An 18,032-nucleotide genomic window follows, 5' to 3' on the forward strand; every position below is an offset into this window, starting at 1 on the left:
GGAACGATGCAAGCTATGCATCCTCTTATCCCCCAAATGCGCGCAACCCCTCACTCGGCAAACCGCTTTAGGCCCCGCGTGGGGCCCGCAGCCCTGGCCCAGGACTTGTGCCGGCCTCCGTAGGCTTGGGCACCCACGACCTGGGCGGCTCTGCAGCTCGGCATCTGGTGCGGCTCCGCGTCAGGCGCGGGCGGAGGCGGGCCTGGGGCGTGGCGGGGGCGGGCCGGAGGCGGGACCAGGCCGGCGTCGGCCACGCCCCTCGGCCGTGCGAGAGGCCGAGCTTGCTGCATTGCAGCCGCCGCGGCGCCGCTCGGCTCCTCACTCCCAACAATGGCGGCTCCGAGCCCGAGCGGCGGCGGCGGCTCCGGGGGCGGCAGCAGCAGCAGCGGCACCCCGGGGCCCGTGGGGTCCCCGGCGCCCGGCCACCCGGCCGTCAGCAGCATGCAGGGTAAGGAAGGCGGCGGCGCCGAGACCCCAGCCGCCCGGCGCGGCCGTCGGCGTCGGCGCGGCCTGTCCCCGCGCCCGCGGACGCCCCCGGACCCGGCTGAGGAAGCCACCGGGGCCGCCCGCGCCGGCGCGCCTCCCTCCCTCCCGGCTTCCCGCCCCGGGCTCGGCCCGGCCCCGGGCGGCGGCCGGCGCAGGCTCGGGCCGCGGCCTCCGCCCGCGCTCGGCCCCGCGGCCCCGCGGGCTCCCGGCCGGCGGCGGGGCCCACCTGGCCCGGGCCCGCCCCCGCGGCCGCCCGGCTCGCGGCCGCCGCTTACCTGGCGCGCCCTGCCCGCGTTTCCGGGAGCGCGCCGGCCGGGCTGCGGCGGAGGCGCCCGGGCCTGGCCCGCGGTCCGGTTCGCCCAGGTAGGCGGCGTCGGCGGCGTCGGGGGCCCGCGCCCCTCGGCCCGGCGCCCCGCCGCCTCCGCCGCCGCAGTGGGGCCCGCTCAGGGCCATCTTGGTTCCCTGCGGGCGCCGCCGGGCCCGGCTGCCCAGCTGCCCTCCGGGCTCCGCGGTCCTGGTGGACCCTCGGTGCCCAAACTTCTGCGGGGTTTCTGCGCGCTGGGAGGGCCGGGGGTTGCCCGGGCCTGTGCCACCTGTAAGGTAATTAGACAGCCAGTGGCCTGCGAGAGGCGATTTGTTCCGGGCCAGGGATTTCTGTGCTGGCGTTGCATGCAGACAAAATAAATAAACAAGTAAAAAAAGGGGGAATTCGGTTTACAGGGAGAGCTCTGGGAAGTGGAAAGGCAGGGGTCAGAGTGGTTCTGTGCGGTGGCTGGACATCGGAAGCAGCCCTCCTCATTAAGGACTTTTCCCCCGGGAATGCCTATTAGCTCTGCATGGCCCTTGACAAGGGGGTGTTGTGAAAATGCCAGGCCCCAACCCGTTTGCGAGCGTTTCCTTGAGTTTACTGGGGAATTTAGACGAGTAATGTCATTTTTGAATCAGGGACTCTCAGAAATCTCTTGGTCAGTTTTCGCAGACTGCTCGAATTATTAGCAGAATCCGTCGGAGTACCCTTCGTGGTCGGCGTGACCGTGGTTACTCTTTGATTAAAAATTGCTGAAAGGGCTGCGAGGTCTTTTAACCGTGTGTCTAGTTAGGTTTGACGTTTACTGAGTATTTGGTGTTTAGGAGAGAGTGCGATTCAGGAAGCAGAGGCAGGATTTTATTCATTTTTATGTCCCTGTCGCCCTCCCCATGAGATAATTTAATATACATAAGGAATGGTGGTAGATATGTAGACGGGGTGATGTCAGCTGCGAGGACACTTTCTGTGCAGGCCCTCTGATGATTAATTCGGATTGAATTAGTTACTGGATGTCAGCGTCTTGCACCATATACAGATGAAGTGCAGGATGGGTTTCCTGATGTTCCAGCTTTGCAGTCTAGTTGGTGGCAGTGGTGAAATGAAACAGCAAAATGACAGGTTAGGATGGTATTGTATATCCACAACGGGTGACTTAGAAAGCTTATGAAAATGCAAGGGTTTTGTTTTTTGGTTTGTTTTGCCTTTTTTTTTTTTTTTTTTTTTTTTGAGGAGGGTAAGGGAGGCCGATAGTTTGAAGAAGCTGCACAAATTAATTTTTGTTCCAAAATCCTGTACTATGTATTGAGCATCTGCTCTAATGCCAGGCAAAGTATGCTAGTGCCAGGTGTACAGAAAAGTGAGTTGGATGGTCTCATTGCTGATGGAGCTTACTTCCCCGATAGGATGGGGGAGGGAAGACAATACGTAGATAATAAGAAAAATTACTCATTGAGAAAAGTGTTACAAAGGTGACAGGCTGGGTTTTGTGATAGGAAATAATAGGAGAGGGGGCAGTCTAATACGATGGTCACAGAGGACCTGTCTGGAGAGATGACTCTCGCAATAAAGAAGGGAGTTCCAGGCAGAGCGAGCAGTGTGTGTGAAGCTTCCAAAGTGGGAAAGAGCTTGGAGTGTTCTGGGAACTCACAGTCATTGTGGTTAGGAATTATTCTGATGCTCTCCATTCTCTTCCCCCATCCCTGGGTGTGGAGACCCAGTCAGCTGAACTTTCTAATAAGCAGAACCCATTTTAAAAAGGAGAGGGAGGGCATAAGACTTCTCTTTGAATTATTGATGAATTTTCTTTTGTCAGTACTGTGTCTATCCTTGACTGACGCAGGAACCTGTTAGTTCTATCTTCTTGGACCTCTCTCGATTGCTCGGAATGAAGAGAAACACTTGGAATTCTCAGGATGTTCTAGCACAGGCTACAAAGCCAGAGCTTAAGCGGCGATGGAAGATCTGTTTTAGTTTGTTTTGTGATGCTAGAGCCTAACCGCCCTTACTTCATCTGCCAGACCTTTGGCTTTAGATCAGACTTCAGATGCTTAGAAGATGTTTGGTAAATGCCACCCCCCCCACCCTGTCACTTGCCACCCCCAAGTACTGTCTCTCCAGGAGCGCATGTCTCCAGTGTGGGACATCCAACAGACATGGGCGGGCGCTCTGCGTCATAAACATTGTGCTGGACGCTGGATCACCCTGCACGTCTTTTCATGGCTTGAGGTCCATGGCCCAAGAGTGGCCTCTGTGTTTGTTTGTTTGTTTGTTTGTTTTTTAATATCATGATGCTTGAGTTAAGGCAGAGCTCTGGAGCCCTGGATTTGAAACCCCCACCCCCACCAAACAGGACTTAAGATTTTTGTGACCTTGAACAAGATCCTTAACCTCTCCAAGCCTCAGTTTCTCAGTTGGAAAGTGGGAATACTGCTTACCTGAAGGGAACTTTAAGGATGTATAGAAAGTGTGGGCCTGACTGAGAGTAAGGATATGATTGATACTTGTTAACTGTAGTCACTCTTTTTTTTTGTTTTGTCTTTTCTAGGGCCATACCCGCGGCATATGGAGGTTCCCAGGCTAGGGGTCTAATCAGAGCTGTTGTCGCCAGCCTATGCCAGAGCCACAGCAACATCAGATCCGAGCCGCATCTACACCCTACACCACTGCTCATGGCCATGCCGGATCCTTAACCCATTGAGCGAGGTCAGGGATCGAACCCTCAACCTCGTGGTTCCTAGTTGGATTCTTTAACCACTGAGCCAGGATGGGACCTCCCCCGTCTGTAGTCACTCTTAATAGCAACAATATTCTTGTTCGTAAGGCTCTAGTTAATTATGTTAGTAGCAGATGAGTACCTAACCCCTCATGACCTGTCACAGTTTCTTTAGCTGCATTATTATTGGGTCCTACCCTTTTCTTTAACCTATTTATTTCCATTTTTCATTATTGAGCATTTCTGTTCAGAATATTCTTGATGAGTCTGTATTCTACTTGGGTTCAGGTAACTTCTCTGCCATGTACAAACTCTATGACCTTGGGGAAATTACTTACCTTTTCTGAACTCATCTGTTCTCATCTGTTGAAATAGGGATTATACTTACCTTCCAGGGCTGTTGTTGAGAATCACATTATTAGATTAAGGAACATGAAAGTGCCTTGAAAATTATAAAATACCTCCATATAAAGATTGCTATTAGATATGGTTATTTAAATCCTTTAGTTACTGGCCCCTTAAAATGTAGTAGATTAAAAAAGAAAAAACTCGTAGGAGTTCGTGTTGTGGCTCAGTGGCTTACGGACCCAGCTTGTGTCTGTGAGGATGCAGGTTTGATCCTTGGCCTTGCTGGCTGGGTTAAGGATCCTGCCTTGCTACAACCTGCAGTGCACGTCACAGGTGCACGTTACAAATGCGGCATAGATCCAGTGTTGCTGTGGCTGTGGTGTGGGCCTTGGCTGCAGCTGCAATTTGACCCCTGGCCTGGGAACTTCTATATGCCACATGTGCGGTTGTAAAAAGGAAAAGATAGCTCATAAACATAAGTTAAATTTATTATAGACTAAAGTAGGGAAGAAGAAAACTTTTCATTAAATTTTATTGGGTGTCTGGCATACACAACTTTCAAGTGTAATGAAACAAGTGATTAGAATAGTAAGAATCTATAATTGATTCTGAAAAACACGGAGGAATTGGTAAAGTACTAGTTACAGGAAATAGTTATATGTTGTAAGTGCCTCAGATTCTCTTCATGTGCTGATCTAGGCAGTTTTTCTTTCTTTCTTTCTTTTTTTTTTTCATTTTGAGTCTCAAATATAGATGTATAAAAGAAAACTTGGAGTTCCTGTCATGTCTCAGCAGAATCTGATTAGTATCCATGAGAATGCAGGTTCGATCCCTGGTTTCGCCCAGTGGGTTGCCGTGGGATCCGGTGTTGCCATGAGCTGTCCTGTAGGTCGCAGATGCGGCTCAGATCCCGAGTTGCTCTGGCTGTGGTGTAGGCCAGCAGCTGTAGCTCCGATTCGACCCGTAGCCTGGGAACTTCCATATGCTGTGCGTGTGGCCCTAAAAAAAGACCAAAAAAAAGAAAAAAAAAGAAAAAGAAAAAAGAAAACTTGTGGACTAGTTCAGTCTTTATCCATTTACCCTCAGCCGAACATTTTATAAATATCAATTTAAAAAGATGCAGCAAGATTCTACTTTGTAAAAATATACAAAGTAACGTACAACGTTAGTAACTACGTACAACGTAGTTACTAACACTGTAATGCATATTTGAAAGTTGCTGAGAGAGTAGATCTTAAAAATTCTCACCACAAGAAAAAAATTATTTACTATGTGTGGTGATAGTTGTTAACTAATTGTGTGACAGTCATTTCACGATATGTACAAATAGCAAATCAAGTTGTACACTTGAAACTAATGTATGTCAATTATACCTCCGTTCACAAAATAAAAATGCATACACAACTTTCAAGTGTAATGAAACATATCTGTTAAGAAAAATGAAAATTTAAAATCATTATACTTTTTTTCAACACTATTTGCATATACAGTGTATGGAATGCCTTGTTTGACTATGTTTTTACCATTTTAGTCTGGTTTTCAAGAACTGTAGGAGGGTATCTTCATTCTAGTTTAAAGAACTGAATTGGGTGGACAGTGGGTATAGTTTCAAACCCTAGAATTGCTTTCCATTCTCATGTGTTGTATACTATTTCTTTCACCATTTATTTGGCATGACCTGATAAATAAAATCCAGCTCAGGAAATTGGGCCCCCCTCAAAGCACATAGTGCATTTCTCTATGTTCCCATAAAAAGGAGAGCAACCTTAGCATTAAAATTTAAAGAGTAGAAGAACATACTATTTCAGGATACTCGTTTTCTCACACTTCCTGCAGTGTCTTTTATCAGAGCGAATGCGCGCTGAAGCTTGTTTAAGATGGGATGTTAGTGGACTCTGTGTGTTGAGTCATATTTCTTTTGTTGTAACTTCTCTCTTTTTTCTATTCCATTTCTGTTACCAAATTTGAGAAGCTGGATTGGTTTGGACCCATAGAGATTTTCTTATTTTTTGGACCCCTAGCCTGGAAACCTCCATATGCCGCAGGTGTGGCCCTGAAAAAGACAAAAAGACAAAAATAAATTCATCAGTTAATTAGGTAATTTGCTCTAGCTGAAGTGGGTTTTAATCCCCCTATGTGACAGGTGGCCTTTGCCCTTCTTACTCTACTGCACAGGTTCACACGGCTTCTCCGAGCTCTCCTCTCAGCCATTCAGGTCTGAGAGAAGGATCTTTGCCAGAAGTGATGCAGATCCAGGAATAGAAGGACGAGATGATTTTAGGTTTCAGTCAGGGGGCGGAAGCTGTAAGCATCCAGCATGTTTGGGTTGCTTTTGGCGTCTCAGTGCTTTCTGATGCGTCTTTATGTTGCATGCGTCTTTCTGCACTTGCTTGGGAGGAGCGGGTTACCCTGGCATTTGAATTTGAGGGCATTTTGTTTGGGAATCTGCAAGTAAGTAGAAAACTCTAATTAGATGTTGGCGCAGGAGGCCAGTGTAGATTTGAAAGGTGATGAACTCCTTCAAGGCCATATATGATACAGAAAAAGGCACCCGTTTAGCTTAAGAGCTAATGACATATGTGGCCATCCTGGCTACATTTGTCGCCTGCGCTGCTCACTGTCCTGCCTGCTCATGGGCATGGGTTCGCTTCTGACCCTTTCCCCAGCTCCAGAAGCTCTTCATGTGTCTCTTCTCACACATGGCAAGACTGGGAATTAACAAGAACTCGTAGAGAGGATTCAAGGGCAAGAAGAGCCGAGATCGGCGCCACGCAGGGAAAGGCAGCATCAGCCAGCAGTTAACAGCTCAGGAGAGGCCTTCCTGGAGAAGCTGGCAGTCGCGTCACGCGCAGCTCGGTTCTTGAAGAGCAGCACGTCATTCCCCGCCACGGGGGAGGATGGGGACGTGGACACCACAGCAGCTCTTTCAAGCCTTGTTATATCGCATCTTACCAACAGTCACTCCGTTTTCAGAAGGGGGAAACTGGAAAAGTGCTGCCAGATGTATCTCTGTTAAATATCTGACACGTCTCTGTCTGTTCGTGCCTGACTTTGCTAAAAAACGAGCCACATTAAATGGCTGCCCTAATGCATTTGCCAGAGTCCCTGAGATCTGGGTTAGCTTCCTGCCAGGGGACGGCACCCACCTCTGGAGGTGTCGCGCTCAGTGCCCCAGGCTGTGTCTAGGAAGGGCCGGAGCAGAGAGTGGAGCGCCGCGTGGGGATCCTCTCCTTTGACCTCTCTAAGCTGCCCGGGAGTGAAAGAGGCTGGCTTTGTGTGGGTCTAGCTGGTCTTACAGGGAAGAGAGACCGGGAGTAAAAATAAGGCATGACACCCTGCTGTATCCCTGCTCTGGGTGGGATGCTTTAGATTGATTACCTTATTGGATCATCACAAAACACTTGAGTATTACTACTCTGTTTTTACAGACAAGAGCGTAGAGGCTCACAGAGGCTAGGTATTTGCCCTTGGTCATGTCGTTAATGAGTTGCTTTCCCCGTGAACGAAGCTTCCTTGAACCGGCTCGAGATGGTAAAACAGCCCTTGGTTTGGTAACTGAAGAGTGACTAAGATGGTCAGCAGCCACAGGAGGAAAGGAACTGGCCTCTGAGCTCCGCCTTGATCCTGAATCGCGAGCAAGATGGCAAGGATTAGTATTCATAAAATCAGGAATGGTTCTGGATGATGTGAATTATCTGGAATTGCTAAATTAAGGTAGATCCCTTTTTAGGTTTGAGAAAGGTGAAGTCAGGAAAGCTAAAGGAAGTAACACAGCAGGAAATCTTGTGGAAGGCTAAGCACAATGAAAACACGAATTTTGGATAAGCTTAGATAAATGCTTAAATATTAGAGCCATAACGACATCCTGGGGTAGCTTTACAGTTGAAGGCACATGCCAGGATTTTGAGGTTGAAGTTGGAAAGTGGCAGACTACTAACTTCTTCATGCTTGTGTCCAAAGGAAGTTTGGGAGCTTGGTGTGGGGGCCTGAGCCAGAGAGGAAGATGGCTGTGACTTACTTTTTTTTTTTTTGGTCTTTTTGTCTTTTTAGGGCCACACCCGAAGCATATGGAGGTTCCCGGGCTAGGGGTCTAATCAGAGCTGCAGCCGCTGGCCTATGCCACAGCTCACGACAATGCCGGATCCTCAGCCCACTGATCGAGGCCAGGGGTCGAACCTACAACCTCATGGTTCCTAGTTGGATTCGTTTCTGCTGCGCCACAACAGAAACTCCCAGCTGTGACTTTTTTATGTACGTGTGGCTTCACACTGCAGGTCGTGATACATCTTCAGCCCGACCAAAGTCCAGGAAATGATAAGGCACTACTGAGGGAGGGGGAAATTCTTACCCCCTGTCCTGCTCCCTCCCTGGATTACTCCCTCAGCCCAGGAGAAAGGGGTTGGGGTGACTGCTGTACCCTGTGAGGCCCATTAGACAAGCAGAATGACACGTGAAAGTTACTGTTTCCCAATCTAAGATTACTTGATATTTTTATTTTATGTATAAAGGAGGAGACTTGGACTCAAATGAAGTAGGTCCTTGAGTTTCACAGTTGGAACTGGAACCTCGTTTCCTGACATTCTTCCTTTTGTTTTCTACGTTCTCAAATCCTGTTTGCCTTTTGTTTTCACATACACTTAACACATATCCTCAACAGCGTTTTACACTGAGACAGACAAGCTCGCTTTATTTGGTAAATACAGTAAATTGTAGGTTTCCAGTATGGCCAGTCAAGGGCCCTCAAGATTGAGGTTAGAGGGTGAGAATGAGGGAAAAGGGGGGAAGAAGGCGGACGAGGCCTGGTGAGGACAAGGCGGGGAGAGGCCCCGAGCCTTCTGTTCTTTGTAGGCCGGTTCGCCCCTGCCCTATACAACTCCCATGTTTATTCTCAAGGGTCGGAGATTGGATGAAAATAAACTTGGCTGAGGCCAGTTTGAATTTGAAGCAGAGGGTCATGTAAAATTAAGGCCTGGGGTACAGGTACCAAGGTGAAAAAGAGTGAGGCATCTAGGATTTGAAAAGCTAACTGGTCATTAGCAACAGATTCAGCTGATACTTAGTAGTCCTCTCAGATGCAGGATTTGATACATGCGTGGAAGACAGAATTTAGGCAGAAGTTTTGAGGCAAGTGAGACCTCAGAAATTGCACATATGTGAATGAATATTAATGGACTAATTATAATAGCCGCAAACTTGCTTTTTGTGGAGTTGAGGCTATTGGAAGTTGTCCTCACCATTTCTTTGTCGCTGTCTTTCTCTTGTACAAGATTTGCTGGTGATTGCCTAGAACCCCCTGCTCTGTGAGTGTCATGAGCTGGGGGAGCTGTTGGCTCCTTTCCCAGATCTGCGCTGTGAGCACCAACTTTTTGAGCTTTGCAGGTTCTGTGTGTAGATATATCTCCATGTTCAGAGTCTCTCCCTCTCACATGTGTATGTTGGTATGAGTGTGCATGTATTTTATAGCTATGATACAGTCCTTTGGAGGTCTAGAAGGATTCAGCTAAGAGCTCTTTATCTGATTTAATGGATACAGTTGCGTGGAAATCCAGGGAACGGTGAGCCCTTCTGTTCCAGTACTTTAGCCCATGCTCGCTTGGCACCTCTAGGCTTTTTGGGGTGAGAACTAATGCCGAGGTGGACGTAGATATAAGCCCTCAGGGTCTGTTCACCCGGTCACTTCATCATTAGGTAAAAAGAGCGAGTCTCTAGTTATGCTCTGAGAATTTGACTCCCCTCCCTTTAAGCTGCATGTGTTGATTGTACTGATGACAGGACTTTAAGTTTTGAGAATTTTTTAGCATTTAAGAGTGGGCTTAACTTCTCATGTGTTAGCAGTGGTTGGTGACTTTCTAACTCTCCCAGTCACATGTACCTTAAAACTGTCTTTTCTAGTTACTGTACTTTATTATACACAGCTACGCAGATCCAAATCATGCTTTTTCATATCCCTTGCAAATTGATATTTTCTTGGTCCTTTCCCCATGCATATTGCTCTTTTGTTCACTTCTTATCTTTTATTTTTGCTACCTAGTAGCAACTATTGACTCTTTGTAGGGTTAAAGAGTAACTGTTGAGCCTTTTACCAGCTTCCAGGTGATTCCTTCCCTCCTCCAGTGGGAGACCTGTAGCTGGGCTCCTCCCTGTTCTCCGCTCCACTGATGCCTACAGAGAGCCAGCGCCCTTTCCTCCTGGCCTGTGCCTGGCTCTTTTGCCTGGTGGTAGAGGGAGGAGGGGGCTGGCTGGTTTTTAGTTCCCTAGGCTTACAAGACCCACAGAATCAATTTTTCCCCTTCTGGGGTCTGTTTTTGCTGCACATCTTGGGGAGGGGGGCACGCATGGAACCTCAGCAGGAGAGAGATGAGTGCTGGGGCATTGCCTCCAGTTGGCCCCCGTTCTTCCTCCCACGTTGCCATCAGGCAGTAAGCAGTGGGTCACTTTTATGCCCCCAAGGTACTTTCATATCAGAGTGGCCACATTAGCCATTTTTTAGGTTTTGTGGATGATAGGTACTACTTTATCTTTTTTTTTTTTTTTGTCTTTTTAGGGCCGAACCCGAGGCATATGGAGGTTCCCAGGCTAGAGGTCTAATTGGAGTTACAGCCGGCCAGAGCTCACGGCAACGCCAGATCCTTAACACACATAGTGAGGCCAGGGATCAAACCTGCAACCTCATGGGTTCCTAGTTGGGTTCATTTCTGCTGCTCCATGACGGGAACTCCTTTATTTTTCTTAAAATCCTAAGAGTTTGGATAGCTGGATAGAAAAGACTAGTAAACATACCCTTTTTTTCTTTTTTAAGTGATTTTTCTTTTTTCTTTTTTTCTTTTTTTTGGTCTTTTTGCCTTTTCTAGGGCCATTCCCGCGGCATCTGGAAGTTCCCAGGCTAGGGGTCGAATTGAAGCTGTAGCCGCCGGCCTGCGCCAGAGCCACAGCAACACAGGATCTGAGCCGCATCTGCGACCTACACCACAGCTCACGGCAACACTGAATCCTTAACCCACTGAGCAAGGCCAGGGATCGAACCTGCAACCTCATGATTCCTAGTCAGATTCGTTAACCACTGCGCCACAACGGGAACTCCGATTTTTATTTTTTCTATTGTACTTGGTAACATATCCTTTTTTAGGCTTGGCTGTTTCTCCTACAAGTTTTGATTGAATTTGTATAAATACAACTTGAATGATACTCATTCTAAATTTACTTTCTCCATTTTGTTCCCCAAAGCAGTAATAAACACAAGCATGGGTAGACCACTAGGAAAAGCAGAAATTGATCCCATAGGCTATGGGAGCCAAATAATATTTTGGGAAGGCTTTCGTTTCAAACAGTTTATTTCACTGGGCGCACTTTATGAAATTACATCTGTATGAATGTATGCGTGAGGTATAACCATATCCTACTGAATTTGGAAAATATGTTCATGTTTCTAAGGAGAATTTACAAGTCTTCTTCCTGTAACGCCTGTCGTCCTACTTACCATCCCCAGGGACTCAGTCTTTTTTCAGGCCTACTTGAGAGGAATTTCAGCATCTCTCTGGTAGTTCATTGTCTTATCATTTGAAGTTAACTCATTGACCGAATGTTGTTCTGTGTGTGTTTAGCTTTCACAGTTTAGGAGCTACCAAAGTTTTTGAAACAGGGATAGTAATCACCAGTAGTTCCAAGTGAGTAATTTGAGTTAGTACAGTAACTTGTGATATATCCTGAGTTTGTGGGTAGAAAAAAAAAATTGACAAAAGCTCTCTTAAAAGTTACTCTTAGTTTCTAAGGGCTAATAGCTCTCCAATAAAGATAAAGACAGCATGACTTACAATTTAGATCTGATTTCAGTTCCGTATAATAAAGTACATCTGTATCAGAAAGAGCCGAGTTTTTTTGTTTGTTTTTTTTTTAAGCCCATGTGTCATAGGTGTTTCTGTGATGGTGGACGTTATGTCATTTGAACTGTTCTTGAATTAGTTTTATTCAAAATGTAATGTAAAAATGCAATGTCATGTTCTAATTTTGGTTTGATTTACAGTGAATGAGCTGGAACTTATCTCTTTTACTTTAGGCTTTCAGATAAACTTCTATGAAAAGGCACAAAGTAAGCTACACATTTTATGATACTATGCTACTTATTTTTTTCGTATCCATCTCGGTATTAGGAGTGTGTCCACTGTTGTTTCAACTAACCAACCTTGGCAGTTTTACTTTAAAAGAGCTTCCATTTTTCATTCTTTTTCCAAATCCAAAAAAAAAAAAATTGTGTTCTGTTCTTGATTATAAATTGTTCTAGTTTTTACTTGCAGTCGAAATAGGAGAAAGATATATGTTGGTATTCAGATGTAAGTACAGAAAGATGTATGTAGATATAAACATATATGCTAGATTTAGAAAGATGTGCACAGGTATCGAAAGACATATAATCATATATATGAGGTATGAATATATAAAAATATGTACACAGGTATTTGGACTTAGCCATAATTTAAAGCTCAAGTGGAGGGAAGTGCACTTTCAGGATTGGAGTGCAAAAAAATAAACAATTTAACTGTGCTTACACATCATGCTTTAAAATTTATTTATTTATTTATTTGCTTTCTAGGGTTGTACCTGCAGCATATGGGAGTTCCTTAGCTAAGGGTCAAATCCGAGCTATAGCTGCTGGCCTACACCACAGCCACAGCAGCGCAAGATCTGAGCCGTGTCTACAGCATACACAGCTTATGGAACACCGGATTCTTGACCCCTTTGAGAGAGGCTAGGGATTGAACCTGCATCCTCATGGATACTAGTCAGGCTCCTTTCCGCTGAGCCACAGTGGGAACTCTCCAAATTGATTTATTTAAACCATGCAGTTTTATACATTTATACATTTTGATTTTCCTTTTTCTTTTCTTTTTTTTAAAAAAACTAGAGTTGCAATGTTTATTTCAGGTTCTCTCTTATTTATTTATTTGTTTATTCTTTTTTGCCACACAGGCAGTATGTGGAAGTTCCTGGGCCAGGAATCTACCTATGACACACAGCAGCAACCAGAGCCACAGTGGAGAGAATGCGGGAGCCTCAGCCTGCTAGGCCATCAAAGGAACTCCCTTAATTTTTTTTTCATTAAAACAAACCTGTGTCTTCCTTCTACCCTCCTCCCTGCCCCACCATATGGACCAGGGTCGCATCATAGGGCATCAGCCTTCATGGAATACAGAGTAGGTTTTCTATAAGAAAGCAAAATTTACAAAGCTAAAACAAATGCATTTTTTTTGTACAAGTGCAGTTTAAAAAATCTCTACTCAGGAAGACTGTTCTCCAATTACCATAAATATTTCCTCAATATACAGTGTATTCCTCTCCTGCTTGTTGGTTCATAGAGTAGGGACGAAGAACCACTGCTTTCTGATACACGTCATTCTCCTTCTGCCCCAGCTTTATGAGGCATAATCGATACATGACACTCTGTGAGTCCGAGGCACCCAGGGCGATGATCTGAGGCGCCTGTGTATCTCGGAATGTCCGCGGCCTTAGGATGGGTTAACACTTCTATCGCCTCACGTGATAACTATTTCTTTTTGGTAGAAGAACCTCTAAGATTTAACTCTCAGCAGCTTTCAAGGGCGTGGTACAGTGTTAGTAACTGTCGTCCGCGTGCTGGACATGGTAGCTTTCTCTGGTTAGTTCACATGAAATAAAGTTTAACCTGGAGAAAACATTTCTGTGATTTTAAAATTTTCTGATGGAATCAAAATGCTTAATATCCAGTGGTTGAACATCATGACTTCCTCTAAAGAGTAGGTAGCAAACATTTATTTCTTGAATGGTCCACCCATAATATAATATAATGAGTAATAGAGAGGGCAGCCTGACCTTGGGATAAAAATGGTTTAATTGGTCCATTATTGTCATCCTTCTCTTACCTGGAACTAAAAATAGTATAAGATTATACGTGAACCTGCACGTATGATATATATCTACATGTAACGAAGTTACAGCTTCTGTTTTGTTCTCTATTTTAATTTTACCACATTTGCTGTGATGGCTTTTAGCTTTATTTATATTCTAACATAAAGTAATTCTGTCTAATATTAATATAATTTAAAATTTTTATTTACATATTGACATAAAGTCTAACTTGAGAATAATACTGGCATTTAAATAATTAAAACTGCATTTACATGGTTGCTCTTTTCTCTAGTCCAAATCCTGGACTTAAAACAAGAGAAACCGGATTTTATTAAGTTTATAAATAGCACTGTAGGCCAGTTTGAAATGCCCTTTAGTCTGTCTGCGTGGTCCTGTCCCTTGTCACAGGAGGGACAGGCATGCAGGACTGCCCGCTTTAACACGCGTGGCGGAATCTGACGGCAAGTACACGTCCTCCCTCCCATTCATTGCTCACTTTTGGTTGCCCTCACTGCCTCTTCACACTGTGACTGCTTTCTCCTTTCTCCCTCTCTCTGGGAGGTCCTCCTCTTAATTGTCCAGCTTTTGGAATTCCCTGCAGCTTTCTACCTTCACTCACGGAGCACACGTTGGACACCTAGGTACCGTCAAGTGAGGGAGATTATTGGGGCAGAAGTGCCTGGAACGGTCTCTGCCCTTAGCAGGCTCTTAGTGCAGGGGCGAAAGTTGCTTCTGCGTTGATTCCAAGTGTCCACCTACTGATGCCGCAGACCGGTTCGTGTCTGAGCCCAGCGTGAGGTGGTGCAGGAGCGGATGTGTCCTGGGCACCTTTGCTCCTGCTGTTCTGTCATGAGCGAGAACAGGCATGTGGGGTGCTTCGGGTCTCGTGAGAACTGCTTTCCTGATTGGAGACCATGCCTCAGAGGTCCATCACTAGCCTGACCTGCTTTGGGGTTAAGCAGCGCTGTCTGTGCTGGCCAGGACCTCAGTGGAAGCCTCGGGGAGAAGCAGCTCACATAGCAGCAACGGTCGGAACTGGGATGATGGTACCCACGGCCAGCTCCCACTTGGCAGCATTTATTTTTGTGCTCTCGGTACCTATATTTTACGATGAGTTTTTAGTTGCTTACACATAGTAACACTTTTTTCCAAGACTGGTCCTGTGATGTGCATGACTTAAAAGTGCCACTTTGTCCTGTTTGCAGACAATCAGTCTTCCAGTTTGCTCTAGAATATACTTATAGCCATTAACTGAGTGTCATAAGTAGCCGTTCGTGTCTTTAAAAATAAAGGGCTTGAAATCACCAAAGCAGTGTTTTCTAACCTATTAAGACATACTCTATTGCCAGAATCTCCAGTTTTATTCTAAGGATGTTTCACAGTTGTCAGAAAAACCACAATCTAATTCATGAAAAATAATTATATATCAACACGAGTTGTAGGAGGGCGTGGAGTGCAAAGAGCACGAAGCTATACGCTGTTGAGCCCAGGAACTTTGGGTACTGCTTCACGTGCTCGGTTCTCCATTGCAGATCAAAGACTGGTTGTAAGATGATCCTAATGACTAATGGAAGCTCTGAAGGATTAATTTTCCCCTGTTGTTTGACTTTCACAGTTTTTGTTTATCATATTGCCAATCACTATTCCAGTTACTACAACTGCCTGTTATAAGTTAGCGGAGTTTTCTTGGTAATGTGTGTGTAGGGTTTTAACACACACAGACAAATAGTGTGAGATTGCATACATAATTTTGGAAGCAGATTTTTATATAAATTCAATAAAAATCCACTTTGCACCTCATAATCTTTTTAAAATCAATTACGGTTTGTGCATTTATTTGCTTTTAACTTTCTAAATATATATAAGATCGTATATATTTAAGATAGAGCTGTTATTTGAAGCAACAGTGTTATTTCTTTTAACACTGTTGGATGGTTGAATTTTTCTAAAGTCTGAATGTAAGACTACATCAGGGAAAAATATTTTTTCTGATGTAGAGCGCCTACATTTAGAAAGTTGGTTGGTTCATCATTTTTCATTTGGAGATAATGATTTTGTACTTGTAAATACGTTTATGTGATTTATGACCAAGGTTAAAGTATTATATCTCAGTGGCTTCAATGAGCTAACATAAATCATTAGAATATGATTTGCTTTGCTTTATGAAACCAGTTTTTTTGGGGGGAGGGCGGAGATTTGCCTAGAAACAAAGTTTTTGAGATGTGGCTTCATAAATGTAAAATTCACCTCAGTGTATCAACGTTCTGATTTTTTGTTTGGATGGTAACTGTGACCCATTAAAGATCCCAGAGCACAGGGATTTTCCTCAAAAAAATGCCTAATAGACTCTTGTGCTGTTCAAAGTGAGAGTAGTTAGGAATTTGGCAAATACTCTTTAATAATTTAGTTTTCACACAAGGGCACTGTTAGCCTTTTTTTTTTCTTTTGCCTGTACTCCAGTGTATTTTCAGCCCATCCATGGCTGTACAGTTCTTAAATGCTAAAGATAAATTTTTTACTAGTTATTTTCCCAGTACAATTTTTTTTTCCTACTGTACAGCATGGTGACCCAGTCACACATACATGTACACATTCTATTTTCACACATTGTGCTCCATCATAAGGGACTAGACATAGTTCCCAGCGCTACGCAGCAGGGTTATTTTGGTGGTGTGGAGTTTCTGCAGCTTTGCCTTTTATACTTTTGATAGCTCTAAAAAGATTTAGTGGCTTTAAAAATTGTTTTACTTGAGAATGTTGGCATAGCAAGCAACAGGATCGTTATTTAAACAATTATATGTTCCAGAGCTGACTGTTATTCTTGAAGTCACTAGTAGAAATTAGATTACAGGTATTGATTACTTGTGGTAACACTGCATATTAGAATATTTTGGGGGGGAAATGGAGATATCTAATGACATATATTCATTTCATTGTGAAACTGTCCTTTTTAAGTAAGTACTCCAAATTGTTTTAAAATTGGTAATGATAAAAATGAAACAATAAAGAGGAGGAAGGATGTTTTATGACTCTTTCCAGAAGTTTGAAGAAGTCATTAGTAAGTTTATAGACTTAAGAAGTTCTGTGAAGGATAATGTTTTTCTCAAAAGAGTGTTTGACGTTATTGGAGGTGGAGTGTAGAAAACCAGAGTAAGAAGTAGAGGGAGGGTCAAGCGGTCCTGCGTTTAAAACTAAGGGATTGGGGAGCTCCCCTCGTGGCACAGCGGAAATGAACCCAACTGGCATCCGTGACGCATGTTCGATCCCTGGCCTCACTCAGTGGGTCGGGAGCTGCAGTATAGGTCGCAGCTTCGGCTTGGGTCTGGCATTGCTGTGGCTGTAGCGCAGGCCAGCAGCTGCAGCTCTGATTTGACCCCTAGCCTGGAACTTCCGTATGCCATGGGTGTGGTCCTAAAAAAAAAATACCCAGAAAATTTAAGAGCTTGGGATTTCCCTTGTGGCACAGCAGATTAAGGATCCGGCATTGTCACTACAGCCACTTAAGTCCCTGCTGTGGTGCAGGTTCCATTCCTAGCCCAGGAACTACCACATGCATGGTCGTGGCCAAAAAAGTAAAAACTAAGAGCTTAGAACATTCAATTGATTAAATTTCCAATGTCCTATTTTATGTAGCCAAAATCTACATGCAGTGGCTAGCATTTTAATTCCAGCAAGCCTAAGAAACAGAATGACCACATTTGCTGCTATTGGAGGTGAACAAGTTTTGTTTAAATTTACGTATATGATGGAGTTCCTCTTGTGGCTCAGAGGTAATGAACCTAACTAGTATCCATGAGGATATGAGCTCGATCCCTGGCCTTGCTCAGTGGGTTAAGGATCTGGCATTGCTGTGACTGCAGCATAGGCCAGCAGCTGCAGCTCTGATTCAACCCCTAGCCTGGGAACTTCCATATGCCATGGGTGTGGCCCTAAAAAGCAATCAATCAATAAATAAATTTACATCCATGCTGAAGTTGAAAAATGAGAGCTTTGTAGGATTTGTCATAGACCCTTGGGACTAAGCATCCAGTGAAAGTCCCAACCACTACACCACCAGGGAACTTCCAGTCACACCCTTCTGCTTGGAAGCAGCTTTTATACTGATGAAAGCCCAAGGCTTGTAGTACAGGCAGAGTCGAAGTGCATGTATTCCCTTTTTACCGTGTACCATTACAGGGGACTGTTACCTAATTATGTTTGATCTTGGAAGTGGTAGGAATATTAATTCCTGCTGAAAAATGGTTTTGTCGCTAGAAGAAGAGCTTCAAATATCTATTGTACTTAAAAATCATTTGGAGA

General features: G+C 44.8%; 1 protein-coding gene across 2 annotated transcripts in view; it reads left to right on the top strand.

Annotated features, from left to right (window-relative positions):
• Window positions 1–294: 294 nt before the first annotated feature.
• Window positions 295–18,032, top strand: part of MAP2K4 (mitogen-activated protein kinase kinase 4) — a 112,548-nt gene continuing 94,810 nt past the window's right edge. Inside the window, exon 1 of one of the 2 annotated variants that reach the window (XM_047756841.1) lies at window positions 295–448. In XM_047756841.1, coding sequence (XP_047612797.1) covers window positions 331–448 — 118 coding nt within the window. In that variant the 5' untranslated portion in view covers window positions 295–330. The remainder of the gene's footprint in view (window positions 449–18,032) is intronic. The other variant, XM_047756840.1, reaches the window with a different exon arrangement.

The sequence above is a fragment of the Phacochoerus africanus genome, chromosome 14 (assembly GCF_016906955.1).
Source record: "Phacochoerus africanus isolate WHEZ1 chromosome 14, ROS_Pafr_v1, whole genome shotgun sequence".
Classification (NCBI taxonomy): Eukaryota; Metazoa; Chordata; class Mammalia; order Artiodactyla; family Suidae; genus Phacochoerus; species Phacochoerus africanus.